This window comes from Taeniopygia guttata, chromosome 30 (genome assembly GCF_048771995.1).
Source record: "Taeniopygia guttata chromosome 30, bTaeGut7.mat, whole genome shotgun sequence".
Lineage (NCBI taxonomy): Eukaryota > Metazoa > Chordata > Aves > Passeriformes > Estrildidae > Taeniopygia > Taeniopygia guttata.
Genome location: NC_133055.1, coordinates 4,384,180 through 4,409,719, shown reverse-complemented (window position 1 = coordinate 4,409,719; position 25,540 = coordinate 4,384,180). Strand labels below are relative to the sequence as shown.

At 52.7% G+C, this 25,540-nt stretch overlaps 2 protein-coding genes across 2 annotated transcripts in view; one reads left to right on the top strand and one right to left on the bottom strand.

Moving 5' to 3' along the window:
• Positions 1-25,540, bottom strand: part of LOC140680876 (uncharacterized) — a 570,776-nt gene that overhangs the window by 92,083 nt on the left and 453,153 nt on the right. The window contains exon 14 of the mRNA XM_072919761.1: positions 9,047-9,224. Coding sequence (XP_072775862.1) covers positions 9,047-9,224 — 178 coding nt within the window. The remainder of the gene's footprint in view (positions 1-9,046; positions 9,225-25,540) is intronic.
• LOC140680884 (uncharacterized) overlaps positions 1-25,540 on the top strand; it is a 421,560-nt gene that overhangs the window by 219,292 nt on the left and 176,728 nt on the right. The gene's annotated exons all lie outside the window — the stretch shown is intronic.

The following is a 25,540-nucleotide window of genomic DNA, read 5'->3' as shown; positions in this document are numbered from 1 at the left end:
AAATGGAGAATGTTGTGAAAATTCCACTAAAATAAGGGGGGATCATCCCTCTGCCCACTCCAACATCTGCTGTCACTGTCTGTGCTGTACAGGGTGTATCAGAGCTCTGGGGCTTTTGCTAGAACAAGTCCAGGGAAATTAGTTGGAATTCAAGTATTTGATGATGTAATTAGAAAAATGCGGTCAATTGATGCAGCCCCGGCTGCAGGGAGCACCCAGAAATGAGGAAAAGATGAAGGGCCACCAGAAAAAATCCTACAACACCATGGACCAGCCCCTGGGAACCCAAACCAATTCATATCAGGAAGCAGAGAACCCATTTATCATTTCAATGGCATCATTAGATTAAAAGCTGTCCTCAAAAGAAGAAGCACCCAGACAGCTCCAGCTCCTGACCTTCCTGCTAACCAATCAACTGAAAGAGGAACACAACATTTCACCAGGGGATGAGATCAGATTATCTGTGAGCAGAAAAACCGGAGTTTGTGCAAAACTAAATGGCTCAAACTGCTGTTGGCAAAGAGATGACAAGGGAAAAGTGCTGAGAGAGATCAGAAAGGAAATAGGAGAGCAGTTTATGTATTGGTCCAAACACGGAAAGGATGGGGATGGGACAGGCTTTCGTGGCTCCCCGGCACACCAGGGGTTACACGAATGCTGCTTCTCCTCTTCTGTGCTGCAGCAACTCTCATCTTTTCACCATGCTCCACACCTTGGCAGTGCAGCTCATTCAGCAGCTGAGCCAGGGGATATAGGCGGCAGCCAGGCCTCCTGATCCACAAACGGCTACAAAAGGACAGGGAATGAGGGCACCGAGAATAATCCCAAAACCAAAGAGGACCCGGGAAGAACAAAAATGAGTTGAGGAGTAAATCTGCCTTGAGATAGGGCCAGGCACTTGTAGATAAGGAAGTAAGGGGGGAAACCATCAGTTCCAATAAATTTCACAAATTGATCCACACAATTTCTCAAAGTCCCGCTAAATTCCCGAACTTCCAGGAGAACAAATGCTTAACAGAGCCATGAATATCGGCTGTTATACAAAAGGAGGGTGCATATTAACGAGGACAGGCAGCAGGCGCATCGGGAAGTCTGAACCTTCCAAGGACCTCAGCCCGTGGGCAAAGGCAGAGGGAGATGCGGCCGGGAAAATGAGGATAAAAAGGAGACTGCGGACTACAACCATGGCAGAGAGCGCACGGCAAATGCCCCACGGCCTCTCCCCCTGCTCGGCAATAAAGTCACTTTTACAGGACTCCTCGCTCTCCTCCGGCCACAGAAACCTCCGGCGACGGGAATTTCCCCGCACGCTCCCGGCCGCGGGGCAGCCCCCTCGGTCCTACCCACAGCAGCCGGGCCGAGCCAGCGCTGCTCCGGCAGCGGCTCCTGCCCAGGCCCCGGCGGGAAGGAGACCGCGGGCAGCCGCTCCCGCCGCGCCCTCAGCCCGGGGCCGGCACGGGCCGGACGCGGCACCACCGACCCGCCGCAGCCCCCTGCCACCCCCTCAGCCCGCAGCCGGCCCCGAGCCCCCGCAGAACCCAGCGCGGCTCCCACCTGCGCCGGGGCCGCCTCCGAGCTCCGCCGACGCCGCCTCACCGCGCTCCGGCCGCTGCCGCCGCTCCCGGGCCCGCACAGACGCTCCCGGCGCCAATGGCGCCGCTGCCCGCCCACGGCCGCCCTCAGCCCGCCGCCGGGGCCGTGCTGCGCCCCGCTCCCACCAATCAGCGCGCCGCAACCACGACTGACGGCACCAGCGGCCAATGGCAGCGAGCTGGGGGCGGGCTCTGCGCACGGCCCAGACTCGCCCCGCGCTCTCAGGGCCCCCCGCGCTGCGTGAGGGCAAAGCCGGAGATGAGCAACAGCCCCGGGACGGGCCCGGGCCCGAGGCGGGATTGAGCTGCCCACACAAACAAACTTCTCCGCACCTCCCGCCACGGCTTTCCCGGCCCTGCGCCTTCCGTGCCTCCGGCTCTGCGGGAAGCCCGGGAGCCTCCCTTCTCCTGCCCCTCATTAGTGCATCGGTGCTTCGCTTTGATTTCCCCCAAAATGGGAAACCTGCCCAAAGCCCTGTGGGTGAGCGGGGGAGGGGAGAGATTTCTGGCAGAAAACTCCAAAGACTCAGAGCAGGATAAGGAGAAGTCAGTGCAGAGCCTTAAATGCAGCTTTCCCCACGCCTCCCTGCTCCCAGCTGCACCTCCTCCCCCGGCAGGGCAGGAGACAGGGAATGGGGCCATGCTCAGCTCATCCCCCGCGGCTTCTCCCTCTGCTCTGGGACAGGAGTCGTTCCCTGCTGCACCCTGCGCTCTCTCCCAGCCGAGACTTCTCCAGGAACTTCTCCGAGCCGAGTCCATCCCCTGGGCCACAGCCCCCTCCAAGTGCTGCAGCGTGGGTCACTGTGCCACGGGCTCGGTCCTGCCAGGCCAGGCTGCTCCAGCGGGGCCCCTCTGCCCACGGGCTCACAGCCTCCTCTCAGGCATCGCCGAGCTCCAGCCTGGCTCCTCCAGGGGCTGCAGGGGGATCTCTGCATCCCCACGGACCTGCAGGGGGATCTCTGCATCCCCATGGACCTGCAGGGGGATCTCTGCATCCCCACGGATCTGCAGGGGGATCTCTGCATCCCCACGGACCTGCAGGGGGATCTCGGCATGCCCACGGACCTGCAGGGGGATCTCTGCATCCCCACGGATCTTCAGGGGGATCTGTGCAGCCCCATTATAATATAAATTATGGAATAATTCGTGATTATGTAAAATATACATGAAGTCAGTTGTGCTAGTAGAAAAAGATTCTTAAAGTTTTAAAAGACCTGAAGACCCAGCCGGGAAATACTGGAAACCACAGATAACAGAGAAAGAAAGACCTCATTTACAATTGAAAACACGTGTCTCCCTGCAGAGATGGGCACTTTCCGGGGATACTCCACCAGACGCCCAAGGTGAAAAATGCACATATGTTAGTTTGAATAGTAGTGCTGTATTAACATTTTAATAGTACTGTAAATGTAGTTGTGTAGTTAAATTGAAGCTTTAGTAGTTAAAATAGAAACTATGTATCTGGGTTTTCTTTTAAGGAATGACATACTCGCTTTGACATAACCATCACAGAACACCCAAATCTTCCAAAGAAGAGGAATTTATGGTTTTCTTGTCAGAAGAATCTAATTTCTTCAGGCCTTGCTCAGACTCGAAGATGCCATGGGGATTAAAGGAAACAGTTGGCATATAACAGAGTTTCTTGTTTTAAATAGAATGTATGCATAACCATGAAGGATATATGAATATGCAAGAGTGTAGTTTTAGGGGTGATTCCTTTGTTCACAAGGTATGCTTGTTGTGGCTTAAGTGCCCCAGAGCATCTGGACATCCTTAATTCTTTGCTTTTTATTGTCTTGTAATTGTCCTAACTCTAAATTTTTATTACTCTAATTGTATTACTATTTTAATAACCATGTTATTATTATTAAAAATGTAACAGCCAAGTGATTGGCGTTTTTCACAATTATGGTAGCAAAGGATGGTTTTTAACACCTCTCTGCCGGGCCTTGGAGAGTCAGGGTGAGGAAGACGGGTCCTGCCCTATTTAGGCAGCCTCGCTCTGTTCCCCTGGTGTGTGACCAACAGACACAGGTTATGATCTATGGGCAAAAGGAGACAATAAAACAAAGAAAAGGGAAAGCATTCCCTAAAACCACAGTAATTAGCCCCAAGACTAAAGTGTACACGAAGAACCAAGACCCAAGGACAAAGGATAGGTGAGTATTTGTTGGGATGGGGCGGATAAGGGGGGAATGAATGTGTGTGACAGAAGCTGCTGGGTATCCCAGACTTGCCAAGTGATTGCTGTAGTCTCTCATGCTGCTTTTCGTCTTTTTCATGTGAAAAACGGCCAGTAAAGAGACCAAGCGAGTGATAAAAAAGAGAGAATCCCTCCCAGAGAAACTGGGACTGGATCTTAGGAAGAAGAGGAACCCCGTGGAGTGCCGGATTGAGGGATAAGAGTGCCCAAGAGCATCCAGGATTCAAACCTGCTGGGTTGAGGGATTAACATTCCAACAGCACTCAGGGTGTAGATAAGTAATGTAGACTGTTTGAAAGTAAAAAGTATCTTCTTGTTGTATGTGAGAGTTAGTGAAAAATAAAAGTGAGTAAATGTAGATGAATGGTAGTATATGTAATGTAGATTGTTTTTTATGAGCTTTTCTTTATCTCCTTGGAGAGAGTGTTAGAGTGTTTCCTGGCAGTCGAAAAGAGAGTATTGCAGAGAAAAATTCCTCACTTGCTGTCCTCCCCCTGCCCTCAACTCTATTCATATTTTGTCCATTCCCTCTTCAAAATACAGATTTGTAAAACTCATGCTCTGTGTCCTCAGATGGCCTTCCCAAATCAAACTTTGGCTTCGTTGCAAATTGCATTGCACTAACTAGCATTGCCTTAAATTTGTTTTGGTGCAGGCAGGGTCACTTTGGAAGTAAGTTGTTGTTTACTTTGTTCCTGCAACTTTTTCAAGCTTGTGAATGGAAAAATTGTGATAGCAAACCAAGTCTTTATTTTTGCACTGTCAGCTGTGAGTGGCTGGTAGCCTTGGTGGAGGGTGCAGTGAATTACAGGCCTGCAGAACACGCATAACAAAAGTAATTTACTTTGTAAGGAAGTTGAAAAAGGGGGGAGAGGTGATTGGCAGACTCACCTCTCCAGGATGTAGGATTAATGTTAGAAAGTGGACTGATATTGGAATGTGGCTGCTGAAATGTGACGAGAGAAAAAGAAAGAGAAAGAGAGAGAAAGGGAGAGAGAGAGAGAAAGAGAGCGAAGGGGAGAGCGAAATACACCCCCAAGGTCCCCTCAGCCACAGCTATCTGTAAGTTCTCCCCCATTCCTGCTAGGCAGAGTGACAACAAGGAGGGGGGGAAGTGGGGAAGGACAGAGTTAAACCCAAGGCTGTGAACAGGACCACCAGTAGAGATAAGATCAAGGCAGAGATAGTGACTCTCACAAAGTGGTTTATTGTCTTAAGCAAGATTTCTTTTTTCTTTCTGATTGCTGTTGTTAAGAAGAGAAGGCTTTTGTTCTGAAGACTAAAAGTCTGTAAGACTAAAACAGTTAAATGTTACCCAAAAAGTAAAAGGCAAGAGATGTGATACATCTCATGTTAAAATTGGCCTGGTCTTTTTTATTCAACTAATTATAGCTCACAGGAAGAAGAATTGGTCTCTGCAGCTATTAACACAGCTGGATACAAGAAGAAGCGGCAGATGTAGAAAAAGAGTTTAGTTAAACTCAGAAAGTTTTAAAGAAAACTAATGGTAAAAGTTAATGCAGTATTGTTTTTCTTTTAACACTGTGCTATTAAGAAATCCGTTCCAGGTACCATTAAATGAGCAATCCAAACCATGGAAAGAGGGTGAATTCATGCCAGCAAAACCAAAGGACTTGTGAAGAAACTTGAGGAATGGACTATCACATCTAAACCGGGTGATACCAAATTGACTTCCAACCAGGACTGGGTGGTAATGGTTTGGGAAGACCTAAATGATCCAAGGCAGGTACAAAGAACAACACCTCACTGAGAAATAAGGCAAAGCTTGCATCACTGGTTCTAAGCCCGGCCTGAATAAACCCTGAGACGCCTCCGACACCTCCTTGGCAGAGGAACACTGCCACTTCAAACAGGAGGATCGGGAGTGTTTCAGCCAAAGAGTTCTTATAGTCTGGCCTTAGCCTGTGGCTTGTACAGGGAAGAAGGGAAATTGCCATCAGTACTGTACTGTCTACTTTATTTGATTCATCCCAATACTGGACACGCTAGCTGGGTTACAAGTGAATGTTCAAATTATGGGAACAATTGGTGTTGTAGCTCACAAAATCTACGTTCTTGTTGCAAGAGGTATCAGTACTGAATCAATTCTCTATACAGATAGAACCCAAAACAACTGAAGTAATAACTTTGTTTTGTGGATGGATTATTAGTGCCTGTTGAGTGAGAGTTACCTGAGGAATGGTGGGAAACCACAGTTAAGGAGTGTCGAAAAGGACTTGCCTAAAAAAATGAGTAAAAAGGAGTGACAAGGGAAACAGAGGGCAAGCCTGGACTGAGCACTGTACTCACCACCGAGAAGATCACACGTACCTGCTGTGGGAAGCAACCCCACAGGCAGGGGAGGTGGGGGTATAAGCCATGCCAGACCTCTGTCATTCCTGTTTCTGTCTCTCATTTGTTGTCTTTTCCCTTCTGAGATACCAGCAAGATCATGTCCCAAATGCTACAGAAAGTATTACATGGAAAGGAACCAAAGTTCCTTTTTGTTACACACACCCATGTCAACAGCCACAGACCCACCCAAACTGAGTACCTGCAGGCAAAATGGGGAAAATATTGGATTACTTAGGAAAAAGTAGTAATACTTGGGGCATGGAATGTCCAAAAGGAGAGAGATGGATTTGTTTTACATTTGACCTTAGAAATATAGTCAAAGAGTCAGTAAAAAGGCAATTAGTAAAAAAAAAAAAAAAAAAAAAAAAAAAAAAAAAAGTAAAACAAGCAGAGCAGTCTAGCTCTGTATTAACCCCAAATTATATACTGCATCGCATTATAGGTCTCCAAGCAGTTATAGAGGAGATAACAAACAAAGCTGCTCAGGCACTGGAATTAATATTGAGTCAGCAAAGCCAAACTATAACTGCAGTGTATTAAAATAGGTTGGCTTTACGCTATTTATTGGCTAAAGAATGGGGTGTACAGATTGTTGAAAATAGATGGCAATGAGGGCATCATCCTGGAAAAAACAAAGGATATCAGAAAAAAATTATGAAAAATTATGACCCTGGTATCAGTCCAAAAACAACCAAAGGGAAAATAATGTTAAAAACTAACAGGTGGGGTAATGTATTGAGAATGGGATGGTGGAAGAAATTAGGATTCTTCCTTTCATGTGTTACAAGTGTTTTGATATTTCTTCTTTGTTTAATCCCATGTTTTATTTGATTACCAACAGAGTCCAAAGAATGCAAGAGGATAAGAAATATTGCTCAAGCCAAATGATTTATAAAGAATAAGAGGAGGGATTGTGACAAATGCATATTTATAATTGGCTTTTCGCAAGTGTTACAATGAATATTATATGTGTCATGTTAGAAAGTTTATGCTGTTCCATAGGATCTCAATTCCATATAATCCCAGTCCAGTTTGTCCCAGTCCATAGGATCCCAGTTCCATATTTGATCCCAATCTCTAATTGTTCCCTGTCCCTATTTGATCGCAGTCCATATTTGATCCCAGTCCCTATTTTATCCCAGACTATATTTGATCCCAGTCCGTATTTGATCCCAGTCCCTATTTGATCGCAGTCCATATTTGATCCCAGTCCCTATTTTATCCCAGACTATATTTGATCCCAGTCCGTATTTGATCCCAGTCCCTATTTTATCCCAGACTATATTTGATCCCAGTCCGTATTTGATCCCAGTCCCTATTTTATCCCAGACTATATTTGATCCCAGTCCATATTTGATTGCAGTCCGTATTTGATCCCAGTCCCTATTTGATCCCAGTCCATATTTGATCCCAGTCCCAATTTTATCCCAGTCTATATTTGATCCCAGTCCACAGGATCCCAATCCACATCTGATCCCAGTCTCTATTTGAACACAGTCCGTAGTTGATCCAGGTCTCCAGTTGATCCAAGTCCATATGATCTCAGTCCCAATTTGATCCCAGTCTGTAGGATCCCAGTCCCTATTTTATCCGAGTCCCTTGTTGATACCAGTCCATAGGATCCCAGTCCATATTTGATCCTTGTCCATATTTGATCCCAGTTCAGTTCATTCCAGTCTGTAGGGCCCCAGTCCCTAATTGATCCCAGTCCCTAGTTGATCCTAGACCACAGGATCTCAGTGCATATTTGATCCCAATCTCTGGTTGATCCCAGTCTATATGGCCCTGCACACATTCCAGAGGTCTGGAATTTCAGCTCCCAGCCAGGATAAGACATTCCCTTTACCCTTGAAGGCAAAGCTCTTGAGAAGGGGCTGAAAGCCACGTGGAGCAAAATGCTACAGAGACATTTCACTGCTGGCCTCCATAACTTCAGCTCTTGAACTAAGAATTAAAATAATAATTGGGAAATAAAATAATTAAAAAATCAGGGGTGGGTCATTGAGGGCAGAGGGGGCAATTAAATTAGAGGAGGGGTCAATTAAAACAGGGGAGGATCTTTGGTAGTCTCTGAGGAAATTAAATTGGGGGAGGGTCTTTGGAGGTCCCTGGCTCAAGGGAGACACGGAGAGAGAAACAGAGCAGACAAAGAGAGGTGGGAGGGAAAGGAGGACACAAACACAATCAGCTGAGAAGGTGGTACCCTGAAAAACAGAACTGCCACGGACTGGAGATGAACGGCAAAGAAATAACTAAGTCTGAAAGTTTTATTTGCAATCAAATACATCCCAGCCACCCAGCCCCACACAATCCCCATCCCACCTGTCCAAATCAGGGTCCCACTTCTCCCAGTCTCCTCCCAAACCCATCTCAACCTGGCAGCTGTGAAATCGAGTGAGTTTGGTGTGGGTTGGTTTTTTTTGAGGTGGGAACAAACAATCTGAAGAGGGATTGAGCCTTTATGTGTTAAAATTCATTTGTTTTCCGTGGGATGTAAGTGGTTTTGAGGTGAAAGATCGATCCCTCTTGGCTTTTGGAGTGCAGAGAGATTGAGAAGAGAAAAAAATAAAGGTCAACACTAAAGGAGAAGCAGCCAGGTGTGTTCCCAACATGGATCACAGGGAATGTGGGTCACCAGGGCTGTGCCCAATGTGGGTCCTCCAGTGGGGGATGGAGTTTAGCTCTTCTCGCACTCGAGGCACTCGCAGGGCTTCCCTTACCGGTGCCTCCGTTGGTGTCGGGTGAAGTGAGAGCTCTGTGAGAATCTCTTCCCACACCGGAGACACTCGTAGGGCCTCTCCCCAGTGTGGATGCGGCGATGTCTGATGAGTTTTGAGTTTTCCCTGAATCCCTTCCCGCAGTCGGGGCAGCGGAACGGCCTCTCCTCTGTGTGAACCCGATAGTGCCGGAGGAGATGGGAGCTGGTCTGAAACCTCTTCCCACACTTGGAACACTCGTAGGGCCTCTCCCCAGTGTGGGTCCTCTGGTGCTGGATCAGGCTGGAGCTCCGGCTGAAGCTCTTCCCACACTCCCCACACTCGTAGGGCCTTTCCCCGGTGTGGATGCGCCGGTGCCTGGTGAGGGTGGAGTTGTCCCTGAATCCCTTCCCGCACACAGGGCAGCAGAAGGGCCTCTCCTCCCTGTGAACCCGATAGTGCTGGAGGAGACAGGAGCTGGTCTGAAACCTCTTCCCACACTTGGAACACTCGTAGGGCCTCTCCCCAGTGTGGATCCTCTGGTGCACGATCAGGTCAGAGCTCCTCCTGAAGCCTTTCCTACACTCCGAGCACTTGTGGGGCTTCTCCCCAGCATGGAGCTGCTCAGGGACACCCAGCTCCGAGCTCTGGCTCCATCTCCGGCCGCCTGCCCGGCCCAGGGTGGGTCTTTCCCCCTCAGATCCCCGTGATCTGCGTTTGCAGCCCCTCCTCGTGCAGGATCTCCGGGGCTTTTCCTCCCCGTCAGGTTCCTGCGCCCTGGAGCCGCTCAAAATGGCCTCTTCCACCAGGTTCTGCCGCGGGGATTTGTCCTCCCTGCTCTCCATCCTCAGCTCCTGCCCTGGGGGAGGAAGGACAAGGAGAGGCTCTTCCTCTTCCTCGCAGCCTCCCAGGGGTTGGGAATGGGAAATCCTGGTTTGGGGAAAACAAGGGATGAGCACGTGGAGTTGGAAGCTCCCTCTGTCCCAGTCCATCCCTAGAAGTCCCTGCCCTCCTGGGCTCCATAAAAACCTCCCAAACACCGAGATCCAGCCCTGAAAAAGCCTCCCAGGAGTTCCCCGTCCCTGCTGCCTCCCCTTTGCTGTTCGGGGCTCCCCCCTGTCCCAGCTGCTGGGGTCACGCTTGCATTGGGGGTCCCCCTTCTCCTCGCTGCCCGCCCTCCCCAGGCTGCCGGGAGTCCCAGCGATCCCAAAAGCTCCCCCCTCTTGGCTCTCCCCATTCAGGGGTGCCGGGGCTGTTTGGGCTCCCGGGCTCCCTTCTCCCCTCCTTCCCTGCTCTGGGCTGCTGGGGCTCCAAGGAGTCCCCCCAAGGGGCCTTTTCTGCTCAGCTTCGCAGTTCTTCCTTCTCCAAACATCTCCCCAAAAAACCCAACCCAGGCACCCCCCAGGAGACCTGGCCCGAGCTCCCCCTCCCCGCTCACCTGCGGGATGGGGGGCGATGATCCCACAGGTGGGGGCTGCGAATTCAGGCAGGGCTGACCGCGCGCTTCTCTCTGCTCTGCTCCATCTGCCTTTCAACCTCCTCTTCCTCTTCCTGCCGCCCCTCCTCTTCCTCCTCCTCCCCATCCCCACCTCCCGCTCCTCCTTCATCCCTGCCCTTCCCTCCCTCCTCCTCCTCCCCCAGCAGCAGCGACACCCTCAGTTCCCGTTCCCGCAGCCCCGGCAGCCCGCGGCAGGAGCGGGGATGGAGCCGGGACAGGTCGGGATGGGCAGCGCGGGGCTCTCGGCTGCTCCCAGCCGCTGTTCCAGGGGGGAACCCGGCCCGGGCCAAAGGAGAGGCAAACTGGGGAAACTGGGGGCTGCACATCCAAACTGGGGCTGCCTGGGGACCCTGCCTGGGCACTGCCGGCCCTTGGGGCTCCTCTCAGGAGATCAGGAGGGGGGAACGCAGAGAGGGCTCAGGGATGCCAGGAGTGGCAGCACTGGGAAGGACTGGTTTGTACTGGGATTGTACTGGAATCATACTGGGAGCAGCTGGGCCCATGCCAGGGCAGACTGCAGTCACCCCGAGGGAGACTGGGATCGTACTGGGATCATACTGACACAGAGTAGGAGCCTACGGGGGCAACTGAGACCATGATGGGAGCAAATGGGATATACTGGGAGTGACTGGGAGCATGATGAGGGTGACTGGGAGCAGCTGTGAGCAACTGGGATCATGCTAGGAGCAACTGGGAGGAACTGGGAGTCACTGGGTGCCTGCTGGGGATGAATGGAAACGACTGGGCTTATACTGGGATCATGCTGGAGGTGACTGGGATCATACTGGCAGTGAGTGCCACGACACTGAGGCTGACTGGGAGCGGTTGTGAGCAAATGGGATCGCGCTGGAAGGAACTGGGAGTGAGTGGGAATATGCTGGAAGGAACGGTGGGACACTGGGAGAGACTGGGAGGGACAGTGAGGGTGAAAGGGGCAACTGGAACCATGTGGAGCACAACTGGTTCATATTGGCACTGACTGGGAGCACACTGGCATCATCTCTGGATCATACTGGGAGGGACTGGACTATTACTGGGAGTGTCTGAGAGTGACTGGGAACACACCATGCACAGCATCCCTGTACTGGGGGTGACTGGGAGCAACTTGGAGCACTCTGGGAGCAAATGGCATCATACTGGGATTGACTGGGTTGATGTAGCTGGAGGCAACTGGGACCATACTGCGAGTGATTGGAAGTTACTGGGATTATACTGGGACCATACTGGGAGTGCTGGCATGTGACAAGGATCATACTGGAGGTTACTGGGCTCATACTGGTGATGAAAGGAAGCAACTGGGATCCCACTTTGGGCTACTGGGAGCAACTGAGAAAAACTGGGATCATGCTGCAAGCAAACTGGAGGAATTGGGAATGACTGGATGCAGGCTGGAGACAACTGGGACATACTGGGCATGACTGAGATCATACTGGGATAACAAGCACCTTCCTGGGATCACTGGGAGTGTCTGGGAATGACCACAGAGATGCTGAAGGCAACTGGGATTTACTGGGGATGTCTGTAACCTTACTGGGGTGACTGGGAACACACTGGGAACAACGGGGACCATGCTGGGGAGAACTGAGAGCGAGTGGAAGTGAGTGGGTCTACACCGGGGACAACTGGGCATGACTGGGACCATGCTGGGAGCAACTGGGATCATATGGGGAGTGATGGGGTTGATACAAGGGACAACTGGGGGCAACTGGGATCACACTGGGGAGAACAGGAAGCAACTGAAAGCATGCTGGGGGCAACTGGGATCCTACTGGATCTTACTTGGAGCAACTGGGATCAGGCTGGAAGCAATTGAGGACAACTGGAGTGACTGGGAACATGGTGGGAGCAACTGGGATACACTGGGAGAGACTGAAACCACAGCGGGGGTAAATGGGAGCAACTGGAACCACAGTGGATGATAATGGGGGCAGCTGTACCCATGCTGGATTCATACTGGGATCCTACTGGAACTGGCTGGCATCATACTGGGAATGACTGGAAGTGTGCTGGCTGTGACTGGAACCATGCTGGAGGTGACTGGGAGCAACTGGGCCCACCCTGGGAGTGACAGGGAGTCATTCTGGGCAGGGCTGGAATCATACTGGGAGTGTCTGTGACCATACTGGGGAGACTGGAACCACACTGGGAACAGCTGGGACCATGCTGGGGACAGCTGAGAGTGAGTGGGACCATGCTGAGTGGGACTGGGACTATTCTAGGGACACCTGGGAGCATACTGGGAGGAACTGGGAACAACTGCAACTATTCTGGCAGCAACTGGGATCATACTGGGATCACAGTGGGAGCAGCCGGGTCCATGCTGGGTGAGACTGGAAGGAGCCAGGTCCATGGAGGGTGACAGGAATCATACTGGGATTGACTGGGAGTGGCTGTGAACAACTGGAATCATGCTGAAAGTAACTGGGAGGAAGTGGGAGGTACTGGGAGCATGCTGGGAGTGACTGGGATATACTGGGAGAGACTGGGAGTCATAGGGATCATACTGGTGGTTACTGGGGTCATGTTGGCATTGACAGGGAGCAACTGGGATCACACTGGGGGGCATTGGCATCATACTGGGAGTGACTGGGATCATACTGGGATTACAGTGGGTGCCAAGGGACCCTGACTGGGGGTTACTGGGAGCTGCCAGGCCCATGCTGGGAGCCAAATGCACACACCCTGAGAGCAACTGGGAGCAATTGGGAATGACAGGAGTCATGCAGGTGACAACTGGGATGTACTGGCAGTGACTGGGATAAAACTGGGGGCAGCTGAACCATGCTGAGGTAACTGGGAGTGCCTGGCAAAGACTCTGGGAATGTTCCAGGCAACTGGGATGTACTGGGAGTACCTAAGAACATGCAGGTGGTGACTGGGACCACACTGGGAGCCACTGGGAATGTGCTGGGGACAACTGGGACCATGCTGGGGGCAAGTGTGAGTGACTGGGGCCCTGCTGGGGCAGACTGGGATCATATTGGGATCATACTGGGAGTGACTGGGACTATACTAGGAGCAACTGGGAGAAGTGGGAACACACTGGAGAAAAGTGGGAACAACTGGGACTTGCTGGGGGCAAATAGCGTCATAATGGGGAATGACTGAGAATGACTGGGCTCATACTGGGAGAAACAGGGATCCTGCAGGGAGTGAGGGGAAGTGACCAGGGTGATACTGGGACTGACTGGGCTCATCCTGGGAGTGCCCAGGAAACTGGAAGCACACAGGGGTAGGAACTGGGCACCTGCTGGGAGCAGCCCCTGGCGGCCCCGGTACCCCCGAACCCCTTTCCCGGCCATGCCGCCCCTCCAGCCCCAGCACCCCCATTGCCGGGTGCCGGCACTGCCAGGGGTCCCCCCTCTCGGGGTCCCCGCTGGGGCTCCTGGGGCTCTCCTCTCTCTGCGCTCCCGCCCAGGGAAGCCGCGGCTCTCCCGGGGCTCCCCAAATCCGGGGTCCCCCCGCCGCTCCCGCCGCTCCCGCGCGGTCCCCACGCGGCCCCGGCAGAGCTCGGAGGGCCCGGCCGGGAAGCCCAACCCGCACCGCGGGGGGACCCGCATCCCCCCGGCCCCGCCGGGGCTCTGCCGCCACCCGCACCGGGACCCCCCAAAAACACCTCCCGGGGACCCCCGATGTCCCCCCGAGGGCAGCTGCGGCTCGGCCTTGGAGCCCTGCCAGCTCCAAACATCCCCCCAAAAACCCCAAACCCAGGGAGCCCCGGGATATTTGGGGCCAGCTCCCCCTGCCCGGGCACCTGCGGGATGGGGGCGACGCTCCCGGGGTGCTGCGAGTTCAGGCGGAGCCGGAGCCCCGCGGTTCATCCTCCCCGCTCCTCCTGCTGCTCCCGCTGCCGCTCCGCCTCTTCCTCCCTCCTCCTCCTCCTCCCCGCAGCCGCGGGAGGGGCGGGGATGGAGCCGGGACAGGTCGGAACGCAGAGAGGGGTGGGGGGATGCCAGGAGTGACTGGGCTGTACTGGGATCATACTGGGAGCAGCTCCTGGGTGACTGATCCTACTGGGATCATACTGGGATCATACTGGGAGTGAGGAGGAGCAGCGCGGTGGCTCCAGCGCTGGGGCTGGGGGCGCTCCTGGCGGGCGAGGGGGAAGTGGCACCCCGGGCACCGGGACCCTGAATCGCCATTGCCGGCACCGGGACCCCCCCTGCTCCCCTTATCCTGCACAGGGACCCCCCTGAATCCCCCATTTCCGGACATCAGGGCCCTCTGCTCCCCTTTTCCCTGTTCCCAGCCTCTAGATTTCCCGTGTGCCTGATCCTGGAATGCCTTGGAACACCTTGGACCCCCATTCCTGCCTTTCCCAGCCCCCAGCCCCACCTTTGTGCAAAACCAGAGACTCTCTGAACTCCCCCTTCCCAAACACCCCGGGTGTCCCCACCCTGGTACCCCTTTTTGGGAAACCCTGGACTCCCCTTTCCTGGGCTCAAGGACCCCTGGAACTCCCTTCTACCTCTCCATCCCTGCCCCCCCATTTCCGTGACCCTGAGACCCCCCTGTGCCCCCATTCCTGAGAACCAAGACACCCTTTTACCCCTTTGCCCAGCACTGAGACCCCCCTGCACCCCCTTATCCGGCACCAACTCAACATGTTCCCATCCCACACCTCTCCCAACCCCCAGCCCCACCCTTTTCCCTGACCTGGGACCCCTGGGCCCCCATTCCTGCCTTTCCCAGCCCCCAGCCCCTCCTTTCCTCATGTTCAGGAGCCCTGGCACCCCCTTTCCTGGGCACAGGATTCCATGGACACCCCATCCCAGCTCTCCCAGTCCCTGCACCCCCTTTCCTTGGCTCTCAGCCCCTGAACCTCCTTCCCAGCTCTGCCATCTCTTCATGTCCCCCCTTTCCTTGGCCTGTGGACCCCCTGGAACCCCAAACTATCACTTTCAGCCCCCTCAGCTCCCCCAAATCTTTGTGTCCCCCCAGTTCTCCACTCCCTGCAGTTCCTGGAAGTGGTGCTGTCAGAGCCCGGCCCGGGGGTCCCCCAGTCCTTGATTGTGGGGGACGTGGACGGGACCCTCTGCGAGCGCTGCGGCAGCGAGCGGGGCCGGATGGAGGCACAGACACCGGGGATGGGGGCGGGAGCTGAGCTGGGATATTGGGACAGCCAGAGCTGGGATATTGGGATAGCCAGAGCTGGGATATTGGGATAGCCAGAGTTGGGATATTGGGACAGCCAGAGTTGGGATATTGGGATAGCCAGAGCTGAGACATTGGGATAGCCAGAGCTGGAATATTGGGATAGCCAGAAGTGGGATATTGGGATAGCCAGAGCTGGGATTTTGGGACAGACAGAGCTGGGATATTGGGATAGCCAGAGCTGGGATATTGGGGTGGCCAGAGCTGGGATATTGGGATAGCCAGAGCTGGGATTTTGGGACAGCCAGACCCTGCTCAAGGACAGGAACCGGCCCATGGCCGACAGTGAGCTGGAGACGGGGCTGGTACAACCAGAGCAGGGGCAGTGGGGGGAGCCGGGGGCTGGGCTGGGATCTGTGGGAATGGAGGACTCTGAGGGGCTGGGATGGGATCTCTGGGGATGGGGGGGATCTGTGGGGCTGGGATGGGAATCCAGGGAGCTCCAAGGGGCTCCCTGGGGCTGGGACACGACTCCATGGGTCTGTTCTCTCCTCGTTCCCAGGTCTCCACACAGTGCAGGGGGTTTCCAGCTGTGACCTCCTGTCCAACAGAGCGTCCATGGATCCCACCAGTACGGCTATGAGGGCTGGGATTTCATCTCCTTCCAGCTGGGATCCAGGAGTTTTGCAGTGTCCATCGGTGCTCTCTGGATATCCCAGAGGTGCTGGGAATCCACAGGGATCATGGTGGAGCAGATGAAGCATTACCTGGGCCACACCTGTGTGGAAAGGCCCCCAAAATACATCAGATATGGTTGGGAGCTCTGGAGCACAAAGGTGGGTGTAGGAGGGGAAGGGCAATTCCTATGGGAATGAGGGATTCAGGAATGGGGGACTTGGGAATGCAGGAATTGCCATGGAATTTCCATGGCCAGATCTCACTCTCATCCCAGTCAGGTGAGAATTCCATGGATGGACCTACTCCCTAACCCACTGCCGTGGGAATTAAATGGGGAAATGATTGGAATTGATAACCAATCCAATGAGAGCAGTGCAATGAGAAGTAATCCCTGCGGGGATTCCATGGCACATCGATCCCAATCCTTTGCCCTGGCCAGCTCTGCTGTGCCCGTGGCAGCACCAGGGGAGTGCCCTGTCCCTGCCCTGAGCCCAGCAGGAGCCTTTCCTTGGGTGTTCCGTGCCCTGCCCGGGGCAGGAGGGCACTGCCGGAGCAGCTTTGGTGGCCCCGGGCACCCGGCTGGGCTGCAGCCACTGCAGGGGAACCTGGGGAATGTTCCAGAGCAGAGCTGAAAGCAAACAGCAGTTTCTGGAGGGGATTCTGCCCCTGGGCCTGTGCTGGGAGCCCAAGGGCAACAGCCCAAAGTGCTGGGGCTCAGTGTCCCTCGGCCAGGCCGTGTTCCCTGGCTGTGCCCTGTCCCTCAGCTGTGCCCTGTCCCTCGGCTCTGTGGGGCCAGGGGTGGCAGCAGGACCTGGGGCAGCCCTGGGGGAGAACAACCCTGAGCCCCAGCTGGGCCAGTTCCCCCAGCTCCCCCCAGGCCACTCCCAGCATGGGCCCTGTGGCTCCCAGTCACCCCAGTATGGTCCCAGTCACTTCCAGTTACACTCAGTGTGATCCCAGTATCATCCCGGTCACTCCCAGTGTGATCCCAGCATGATCCCAGCATGTTCCCAGGTGTTCCCATTCACCCCTATAATAGTTCCAGTCCTTCCCAGTATGATCCCAGTATGAACCCAGTCACTCTCATTATGGAACCATTTGCCCCCAGTAAGGTCCCAGTCACTCCAAGTCACCCAGTATGATTCCAGTCACTCCCAGTATGATTCCAGTCACTCCCAGACAGTCCCAGTATTATTCCAGTAACTTCCTTTATGGTTCCTCTGTGATCCCAGTCACTCCTGTTAATGCAGCCTGGGGTCCCAGGGGTCCATCTGACCCCCGGGCTGCCGCTGCCGTGGGTGTCCGGATAGCGCTGCGCTGTCAGGCTCAGCCTGTCTGGGTCCCTCGGCTCAGCTCCCAGCCACAGGCAACTTAGCGAGCACCTCTGGAGTGATTTCAGCTCTGTGAGTTCACTTCTCAGTGATTTCGCTCTGTGCTCACAAGTGCCTCTGGCAGACACACAGGGACAGAGAGAGGAAAAGGCTGTATGTGGTTCCACAGCGATGTCCTTTATTGCCAGCTCCTCTGAAGGGATGCAGTAACAGCTCTTCTGCCAAACTGGGCAGAAATGGGTGTTTATATGGGGTACTGGGGTGTTGGAAATTGTCCAATTCCCAGGTTTGACGAGAATATGACCTATAGCCTTACAGAGAGATAAGAAGGGTCTGAATGCGGAAGAGGGGCTTCTTTGGTCCAGTCACTGTGACTTAGGCATTTCTTATCTTAGGTGAGTGACCGCCAGGGAGGCCTTGCAGGGCCTCTGACTGCTGCAACTCCACTTTCTGTATTTAGTAAAAAGGCATGCCCTATAGTTCTTTTAAAACAGTGGACAAGGCATGAGAACATAGCTAACACAATGACAATTAGAATGAAAATCCACAAAATTCCCTTAACCAAAGATGCAACCCATCCCATTAATCCCCTCTGACCAAAAAGGTCATTGACCCAGTCTGGGTTGCTTTCTACTTTTAAGTCTTTCACAAGTTCCTTCAGTTTCTGGATGTTTGCGTGGATGGATTCTGAGCGTGAAGGGAGATTGGTGCAACGCATCCCTTCAAAGTCTTGGCAGCCATGTCTGTGGGCTAGCAGTAGGAAGTCTCGTGGTTTCTTCTTCCTTTAAAAGATCACTTAGGGTGGCAGAGGTAGCATTGGCTTACTTACTGAGCCAGCACCCTAAGTGATTTATTTCACCAAGGGCTGCAGCTACTCAGGGTAGGAACAGGGAGACTGCAATCTTTTTTGGTTTGTTCCATCATATAATTTTGGCTTGGAATTTTCATCAAATTCCGTGTAGGATCTTTTGTAGTGTTTTAATTTGCTTTCTTTTTTCCAATTACATAACAAGGTGATATTTGGAGTAAGGGTAGAAAGTTTTCCAAGGCTACAGGAACCTCCCTGGAGCCATGAGGAGATCCCAGCCCATAGTCAGTTACCACAGATGAGAAACGTTCCCTTGGGTAATACTTTGGGGTGGAGAGAGGATGCAGAGATCACCTGAGCGGTGTAATTGCACCAGTTGTAGTTCCCAGTGTGCCGGCCATTCCGAGCGAGCAATGATGGCCACATCCGCACCAGTGTCCAGCATCCCTGGGAGGTGGATCTTCTCTCCTCTGTAGGATAGACCACACTCGATGTTAGGCTTACTTGGTCCCACAATTTGTGCCCACATTCTGTAGGGTTGAGAGGAAGCTGTTCCCTGTGATTCTTTGGGAGTAGAAAGGCTTGTGCGATCAGAATTCCTCATGAAAGGAAAAATTGTGAGTCCGTGCAGCACAGCTGGACTGAGATTTCTTGTCCTGGGTGCACTGTTTGTACTTTTGGAACAACAAACATTTCCTCTAGGCCATGGAGAGTGTCACCTATAATTAAAATGTCAAATGAACCACCTTTTGGCCCATGCTTTCCTGTGGGAACACAATAAACATCCTTATTATTAAAGTCAATAGACAGAGCAGTTACCAACTGGCGCCGTGTTCCCATCTGTGTCACTCCGTGGGTTGGATCCTCTCCAGGTGGCCTGGAATCTCCTGGGATGCTGCATGGTTGGGTCTGGATGGCTTTTGATTTGTTGTCTTTGCACGGGGCCTGGCCGCGCTCCACTGGGAGTTTCCCAAACACTGCTGGTAGTGCTGCTGGTTCTGGGGTCTTTGGTAGGTGTTTTGGGGGTTTTGGGTAGGTGACCTGTCCGGACAGTCCTTTATAAAATGTGCAAATTCCCCACAGTGATAGCAGCAGGCCTGGTCTTTGGAAGTTACTGCTGCAACTGCACCAAAAACTCCTTCTGCAATGCCCTTAGCAACTGCTTGGGCCACTGTGTTTTCAGAGGACAAATGCCGTGTACAGCTTTCCACCATTTGCTCTATGGTGGGTTCTGTATCCAAGGGTAGGGCCTCAGAATTGTTTTACATTGTTCATTTGCATTTGATAAGGCAAGCTGGCACAACAGTTCTTTTCTTGCCTCTTGTGCTCTCTATCTGTTTTTCCGGAGCATCTTTAGTTCTGTCTACAAACTTGATAAAGCTTTCACCTACTCCTTGTTTAATACTAGAGAAATGTTGGGTAGGGGTAGAGTCATCTGGGGTAAGGAGCAAGGAGGTTTTTGCTGCAATAGCCAAGTCTTGTAGTGCTGCCTGAGGTAAGGTGTCAGCTTGGTCACAGGGTTTCTGTAAATCCCCTTCTCCAGCCAGCTGCTGGACTGTAAAATCTGGCCTATTTGTGTCTTGAGCATAGACGTCTGATAAAGTTTTAAGTTGTCTTTTCCAATGCCTTTCCCACAGCATATATTCTACTGGGGAAAGAAGGCAGTGGGCAATGTTTTTAAGGTCATGAGGTACCAAAATACCTGCTGAAAAGAGCTTCCGGGAATTTCTGAAAATAGGTGAACTTCTACCCTATTCTTTGGCTATATTTCATAGTTGCACCAGTTCTTTATTTGTGTTAGGTTCCCACGTTGTTTTAGTGGTGGCCCCACCTCTTTTCCCCCTTTATATAAATTGCTGGGAAGGCAGAAATTCTCTGAGCCAGTTCCCAATCCCCTGCCCGAGTCGCTTCCATTTTGATTAGAGCCCATGGATCAGTGTCCTCTGTGTCACTATCAGACTCACTGTGCTCAGATGAGGAGTGAGAGCGAGCAGGAGGTGCACTACGCTTTGCTGGGCGTGTTGGAGCGAGGGTTGGCAGGGGTGTGGGGGGCTGGACAGAGTGTGAGGGGGCAGCTGGCTGGGCTTGGCTAGAGGGAGGCAGCAGTGGAGCGGCAATGGCAGCGCCACTGTGGCACAGCCTGCGCAGGGCTGAGGTGCGTGGGGAAGTGGGGTGCCCCCGTGGGGGTCTCGGAGGTGCCGCTCGGGGGGCGCTGAGGGTGGGTGGGTGGGTGCAGCGCTTGGGGATGAGGGCAAGGGAGGAGCGGGGCAGAGGAGGCGGTGGGGCTGGGGGAGCTGCTGCCATCACGGCGGGGCTGCGGCGGGCAGGCAGGCAGGGATGGGAGCGGGCTGGGGAGAGCCGCAGCGGGGCTGGGAGGCACGGCTGCAGGGCTGGGGGAGTCACGGGGGCTGCGCGGAGGTTTTGGGGTGAGGCAGGGCGTTCCCGATGGAAACCGACACAGGTACAGCCCAACACTGAGCGGGGCACGGGGCGCGCAGCGCGCCGCGTGTTGCGGGACCGCGGAGCGGAATCCGCGCTCGCCGCGTCCGAGGGGGAGCGAGGGATGGGTGGGCTCCACGGACCCCGCGGGTGGGTGGGGTGGTACAATGTCTGTGTTCCCCGTCCCAGGGACTGAGAGAGGAATGTTATCTGGCAAATTAGCATTTGAAGGGATAGTGTCTGTTGAGAAAGATAAGGGTGGAATTTCCTCAGCAGAAGGAAGCTGCAGAGAATTTGTCTTTTCGACTGCTTTAGTAGTTGAGTGAAATAGAGGTAGAAACTGTTACAGAAACGTCTTCCTTAGTTTGGAGAGCGTATATTCTTGTCCCTACTGTGTCCCAAAAAGAATCTAAACCGATAGTGTGTGTGTGTTAGTATCTGGAAACGGGGAAATAATCTATTTATCAATTTTTTCAAGTTGGTTTTTGAAAGATTGCCTTTAGAGAAAGAAAAGCTGTTAGCAGATAGGTTTTCTAGGATTTGTAAATATAAGTCTCTCTCATTCTGGGATCATTTTAATTTATTAGATTTTGATCCCATTTCAGTATCGTTCCCTTTCCCCCCACCCCAGCAGTAAAAGGAAAAAAAAAAAAAAGAAAAAAAAAAAAAACCCTAAAAAGGGACCCAAGATAAAAGCGCGCAAAAAGGCTGTTTTAAACTTACACTTCTTCAGCCGAATGTGGGTCAATGAACTGCTGGGTGAGTGGTCTGCCGTCCAACTCCTGAAGATTTCATCCCAGATGGCGATATGCAGGTTCATCAGATGCCTCTTCAGAAAACTTCTACAACGGAGGAGTTACCTTCAAGGGGCCATCGCCGCCCGAGGCAGTGACAATTCATGAGGAATGCTGCTCTCAGGGGTGCCAGGATGCCAGTGCTCCGTTAGTGTAATGCAACCTGGGGTCCCAGGGGTCCGTCCAACCCCGGCTGCCGCTGGTGTCCCAGATAGCGCTGGGCTGATGGGCTCAGCCTGTCCAGGTCCCTCAGGCAGCCTCCCAGCCATGGGCAAACTTAGCGAGCAGCTCTGGAGTGATTTCAGCTCTTTGGTGAATTCAGCTCTTAGTGATTTCAGCTCTTTGCTCGCTAACTGCCTCGGCAGACGCAGGGATGAGAGAGGAGAAGGCTGTATGCGGTTCCACAGCGATGTCCTTTTTTGCCAGCTCCTCTGAAGGGATGCAGTGACAGTTCTTCTGCCAAACTGGATAGAAATGGGCGTTTATATGGGGTACTGGGGTGTTGGAAATTGTCCAATTGCCAGGTTTGAGGAGAATACACCGATAGCCTTACAGAGAGATAAGAAGGGTCCGAATGCAGAAGAGGGGCTTCTTTGGTCCAGTCACCGTGACTTAGGCATTTCTTATCTTAGGTGAGTGACCGCCAGGGAGGCCTTGCAGGGCCTCTGACTGCTACAGTGACACTACAGAACCTCATGGAACCAAGGGGCCATTGTGACACTCTGCTTCCTCATGGAATCAAGGAGAACATTGTGAACTCGGTGACCCCAAGGAACCAAGGGTCCACGGTGACCTTGTGCAGCCCGCAGTGTCACAGAGGAGCCGCTGTGACACAGCGAGGGCACACGGAGCCCAGGGGCCATTGTGACACATCAGGGCTTTGTGGAACCACGAAGCCATTGTGACATTGCAAGGCCTCATGGAAGCACGGGGCCATTGTGACACTGCAGAAGCAAGGGGAACATTGTGACACTCCAGGGCCTCATGGAACCAAGGAGACCCCCTGTGACACTGTGGGGTCCATGGAACCAAGGGAACATGGAACAGGTCTGGCTGGCTGGGCTTCCTGGGGACCACCTGACAGGTCCGGCTGACCTTGGCATGTTGAGGGATACTTCTCATCTCCCCTGAAGCACTGGGGCTCTGGGCTTTCCTTCCTATGGGAGAGAACTGTCCTTCTCCTCCAGGGAACCAGGGCCAAAACCGGGATTTCTTCTCCAAATTTCCTTATGTAAAAGGATTGTTTCCAGATGAAATCTGCCAGGAGAGACAGGTCTGGCTGCCTTGACCACCCAAGGGTCACCTCTTAACTGCCTTTGAAATGCTGGGACCGTGTGCTTTTCTTTCTTATGAGAAAAAAACCATCCATCTTGACCAGGCACCCATGGCCAAAACTGAGGATCTGCCTCCAGAATTCCCTATATCCAAGGACAGCTCCCAGACAGAAGCTGCCAGGACTGACAAGTCTGGCTGGCCTTGGCTTCCTGAGGGCTGGCATTCATGTGCCTCTGAAACACTGGGGCTCTGTTCTTTTCTTCCTAATGTAAATAATTCTTCCTATCCAGGAACCCGCAGCCAAAATTGAGATTCCACCTCCAAAATGCCCTGTGTCCAAGGATAGCCCCTAGATGAAAGGTATCAGGAGAGTCAGGTCTGGCTGGCTTGGTCTAAGGGTGCCCACCTCTCATCTTCTTCCAGAACACTTGGACTTGCACTTCTCTTTCCTATAGGAAAAAATCATTCATCCTGTCATGGCCAAAACTGGGATTCCACCTCCAAAACTCCCTACATCCGAGGATTAATGCTTTGAGAAATGTTTTTTGTTGATTTAATGACCTATTCAACCTTTTCCCAAAGTTTCTCTTATCTTCTATGTTGCCAGAAAGGCTGTTTTATTGTTTTGAGCTCCTGAGAATCTCTTGTTGGTATTTCTCCAGTGCATCCAACTCAGAGGACAGAACCAATTGTAATTCCTTTTAAATGTCCCATTGGGAGAGTTTTTTAGGGGATGGGGGTCAGGGCTTGTGTGTCCTGCTGGGCACAGCCCAGGCAGGGCTTTCACAGCCCCATCCCACACTCCATTTCCCAGCTGGAGCCGCTGGTGCCTCTGAGTTCTGCTGCCCCAGCCCCAGGGACGCTCTCCTTGTCTGCCCATTCCCCCAGGGTCTCTGGGCAGGGATGGCCTCAGTGGGGGCTGCTGACATCCTCAGCAACTTGGAGGCTGCTGCTGAATTTTACTGCTCCAGAGGCTTCTTCAGCCTTCAGCTCCTCAGTGCAGGAATTCAGTGCCCCAGGGCTCATTAAAATTCAGAATACCTTAACAAGCCAAGCCCTGGGAATAATTTAAGTTTTCAAATCTCTTGTGTTGATTACACTATATTTAAAAGGACAGTGAAAAAATATTTCTTCAGGTCCTGTTTAGTTTTTTTTACTCCTAATAAATTGATGTGTGAAATCTCCAATTGACACTGAATCCAAGTGCTTCCTCATGCAGTTGGAATAGATATGAAAATCAAGACCCTTTATGGCTGACAATCCATCAGACTCTGTCCCTGCCCCCACCCCACCATTTCCCTCATCCAAGCCCTGGCACTCAGAGCAGCTGAGGAATGGAGTCACATCCAGGGGCATCCCCAGAACTGGAGACTTTGGCCTGGCCATTTACATCTCTTTATTGCTGATCTGGACAAGGGGATAGAGGGCAGCCTCGGTCAGTTCCCAGGTGACACCAAGCTGGTGGGAGTGTGGCTGTGCTGGAGGGCAGGAAGCTCTGCAGAGGGCAGCAACAAATCTTCTACACTGGAATTAGGAAGGGCAGACTTTGGCCTTTTTAGGATTCTGATTTGGGGAGTACTGAATCAGGTACTGATATTTTAAACAAAAGCTGCCCTTAAAAAGGAAGGGGTTTAGGAAGGATGAACATATTTCAAGAAAGCTGTCTTAATGGGGAAGGAGCTGCCTATCCCAGTGTGGCAAAAGATGAGCTAGTGATGAAAATTACTGTCCTGGCTGCCCATACAGCTTTCCTGGGAACTCAGAGGAAAAAAGGAGTGGCGACACGGGAAGTGTTTTACAATGCCCTTAGGCTATGCAGAAAGACAATTAGAGAGGTGAAAGCTCAAATAGAACTTAACCTGTTGATTTCTGTAAAAAAAAAAAAAAAGTTTTACATAAAATTTTGTAGCAAAGGCAGGGAGAAGGAGAATCTCTATTCTTTATTGGATGCAGTGGAGAATATAACTAAAGATAAAGGGGTCACAAGCTCAGCTCCTACACAGGGAACTAAAGATAAAGTAACTAAAGAGAAGGAAAAGGCTAAACGATTTTACACCTTGTTTGTCTCAATTTTCAACAAGTACACAGCCAGTACAAGTGTTCTCCTGAGCTGGTAGATGGAGACAGGGAGCAGAACAGCCCCCTGTAATCCAGGAGGAAGCAGTTGGTGATGAGCTGAAGCACTCAGATTCTCACAGGTGCATGGGATGGAATCTAGCCTAGGGGGATGAGGGAGCGTGTGGATGAGCTCCCCAAGCTGCTCCCCATCATTTACCATCAGTCCTGGCTCACCAGGGAGGTCCCAGAGCACTGGAGGTGCCAGTGTGAGCCCATCCCCAGGAAGGGCTGGAAGGAGGAGCTGGGGAGCTCCAGGCCTGTCAGCCTGACCTCACTGCCCGGCAAGGTTATGGAACAGATCACCTTGAGTGCCACCACAGGGCACCCACAGGATGGCCGAGGGGTCAGAGCCAGCCAGCGTGGATTTCAATATCTACACTGATGATCTGGATGAGGGGACTGAGTCCACCATCATCAAATTTGCAGATGACACCAAACTGGGTGTGAGTATGGATCTGCTGGAGGGTAGGAGGGTTCTACATGGAGACCTGGACAGGCTGGATGCAACAAGGTGAGGTTTTACAAGGCCAAGTGACACTGCACTGAACCAGGAGGTCAGTGTTACTCTCTGGGGCTTCGTGAAAAACAAAGATCACTATGACATGAGGGCACCTTGTATAACCAAGAGGCCATTGTGACAATGCGAGTACTTGTTGAAT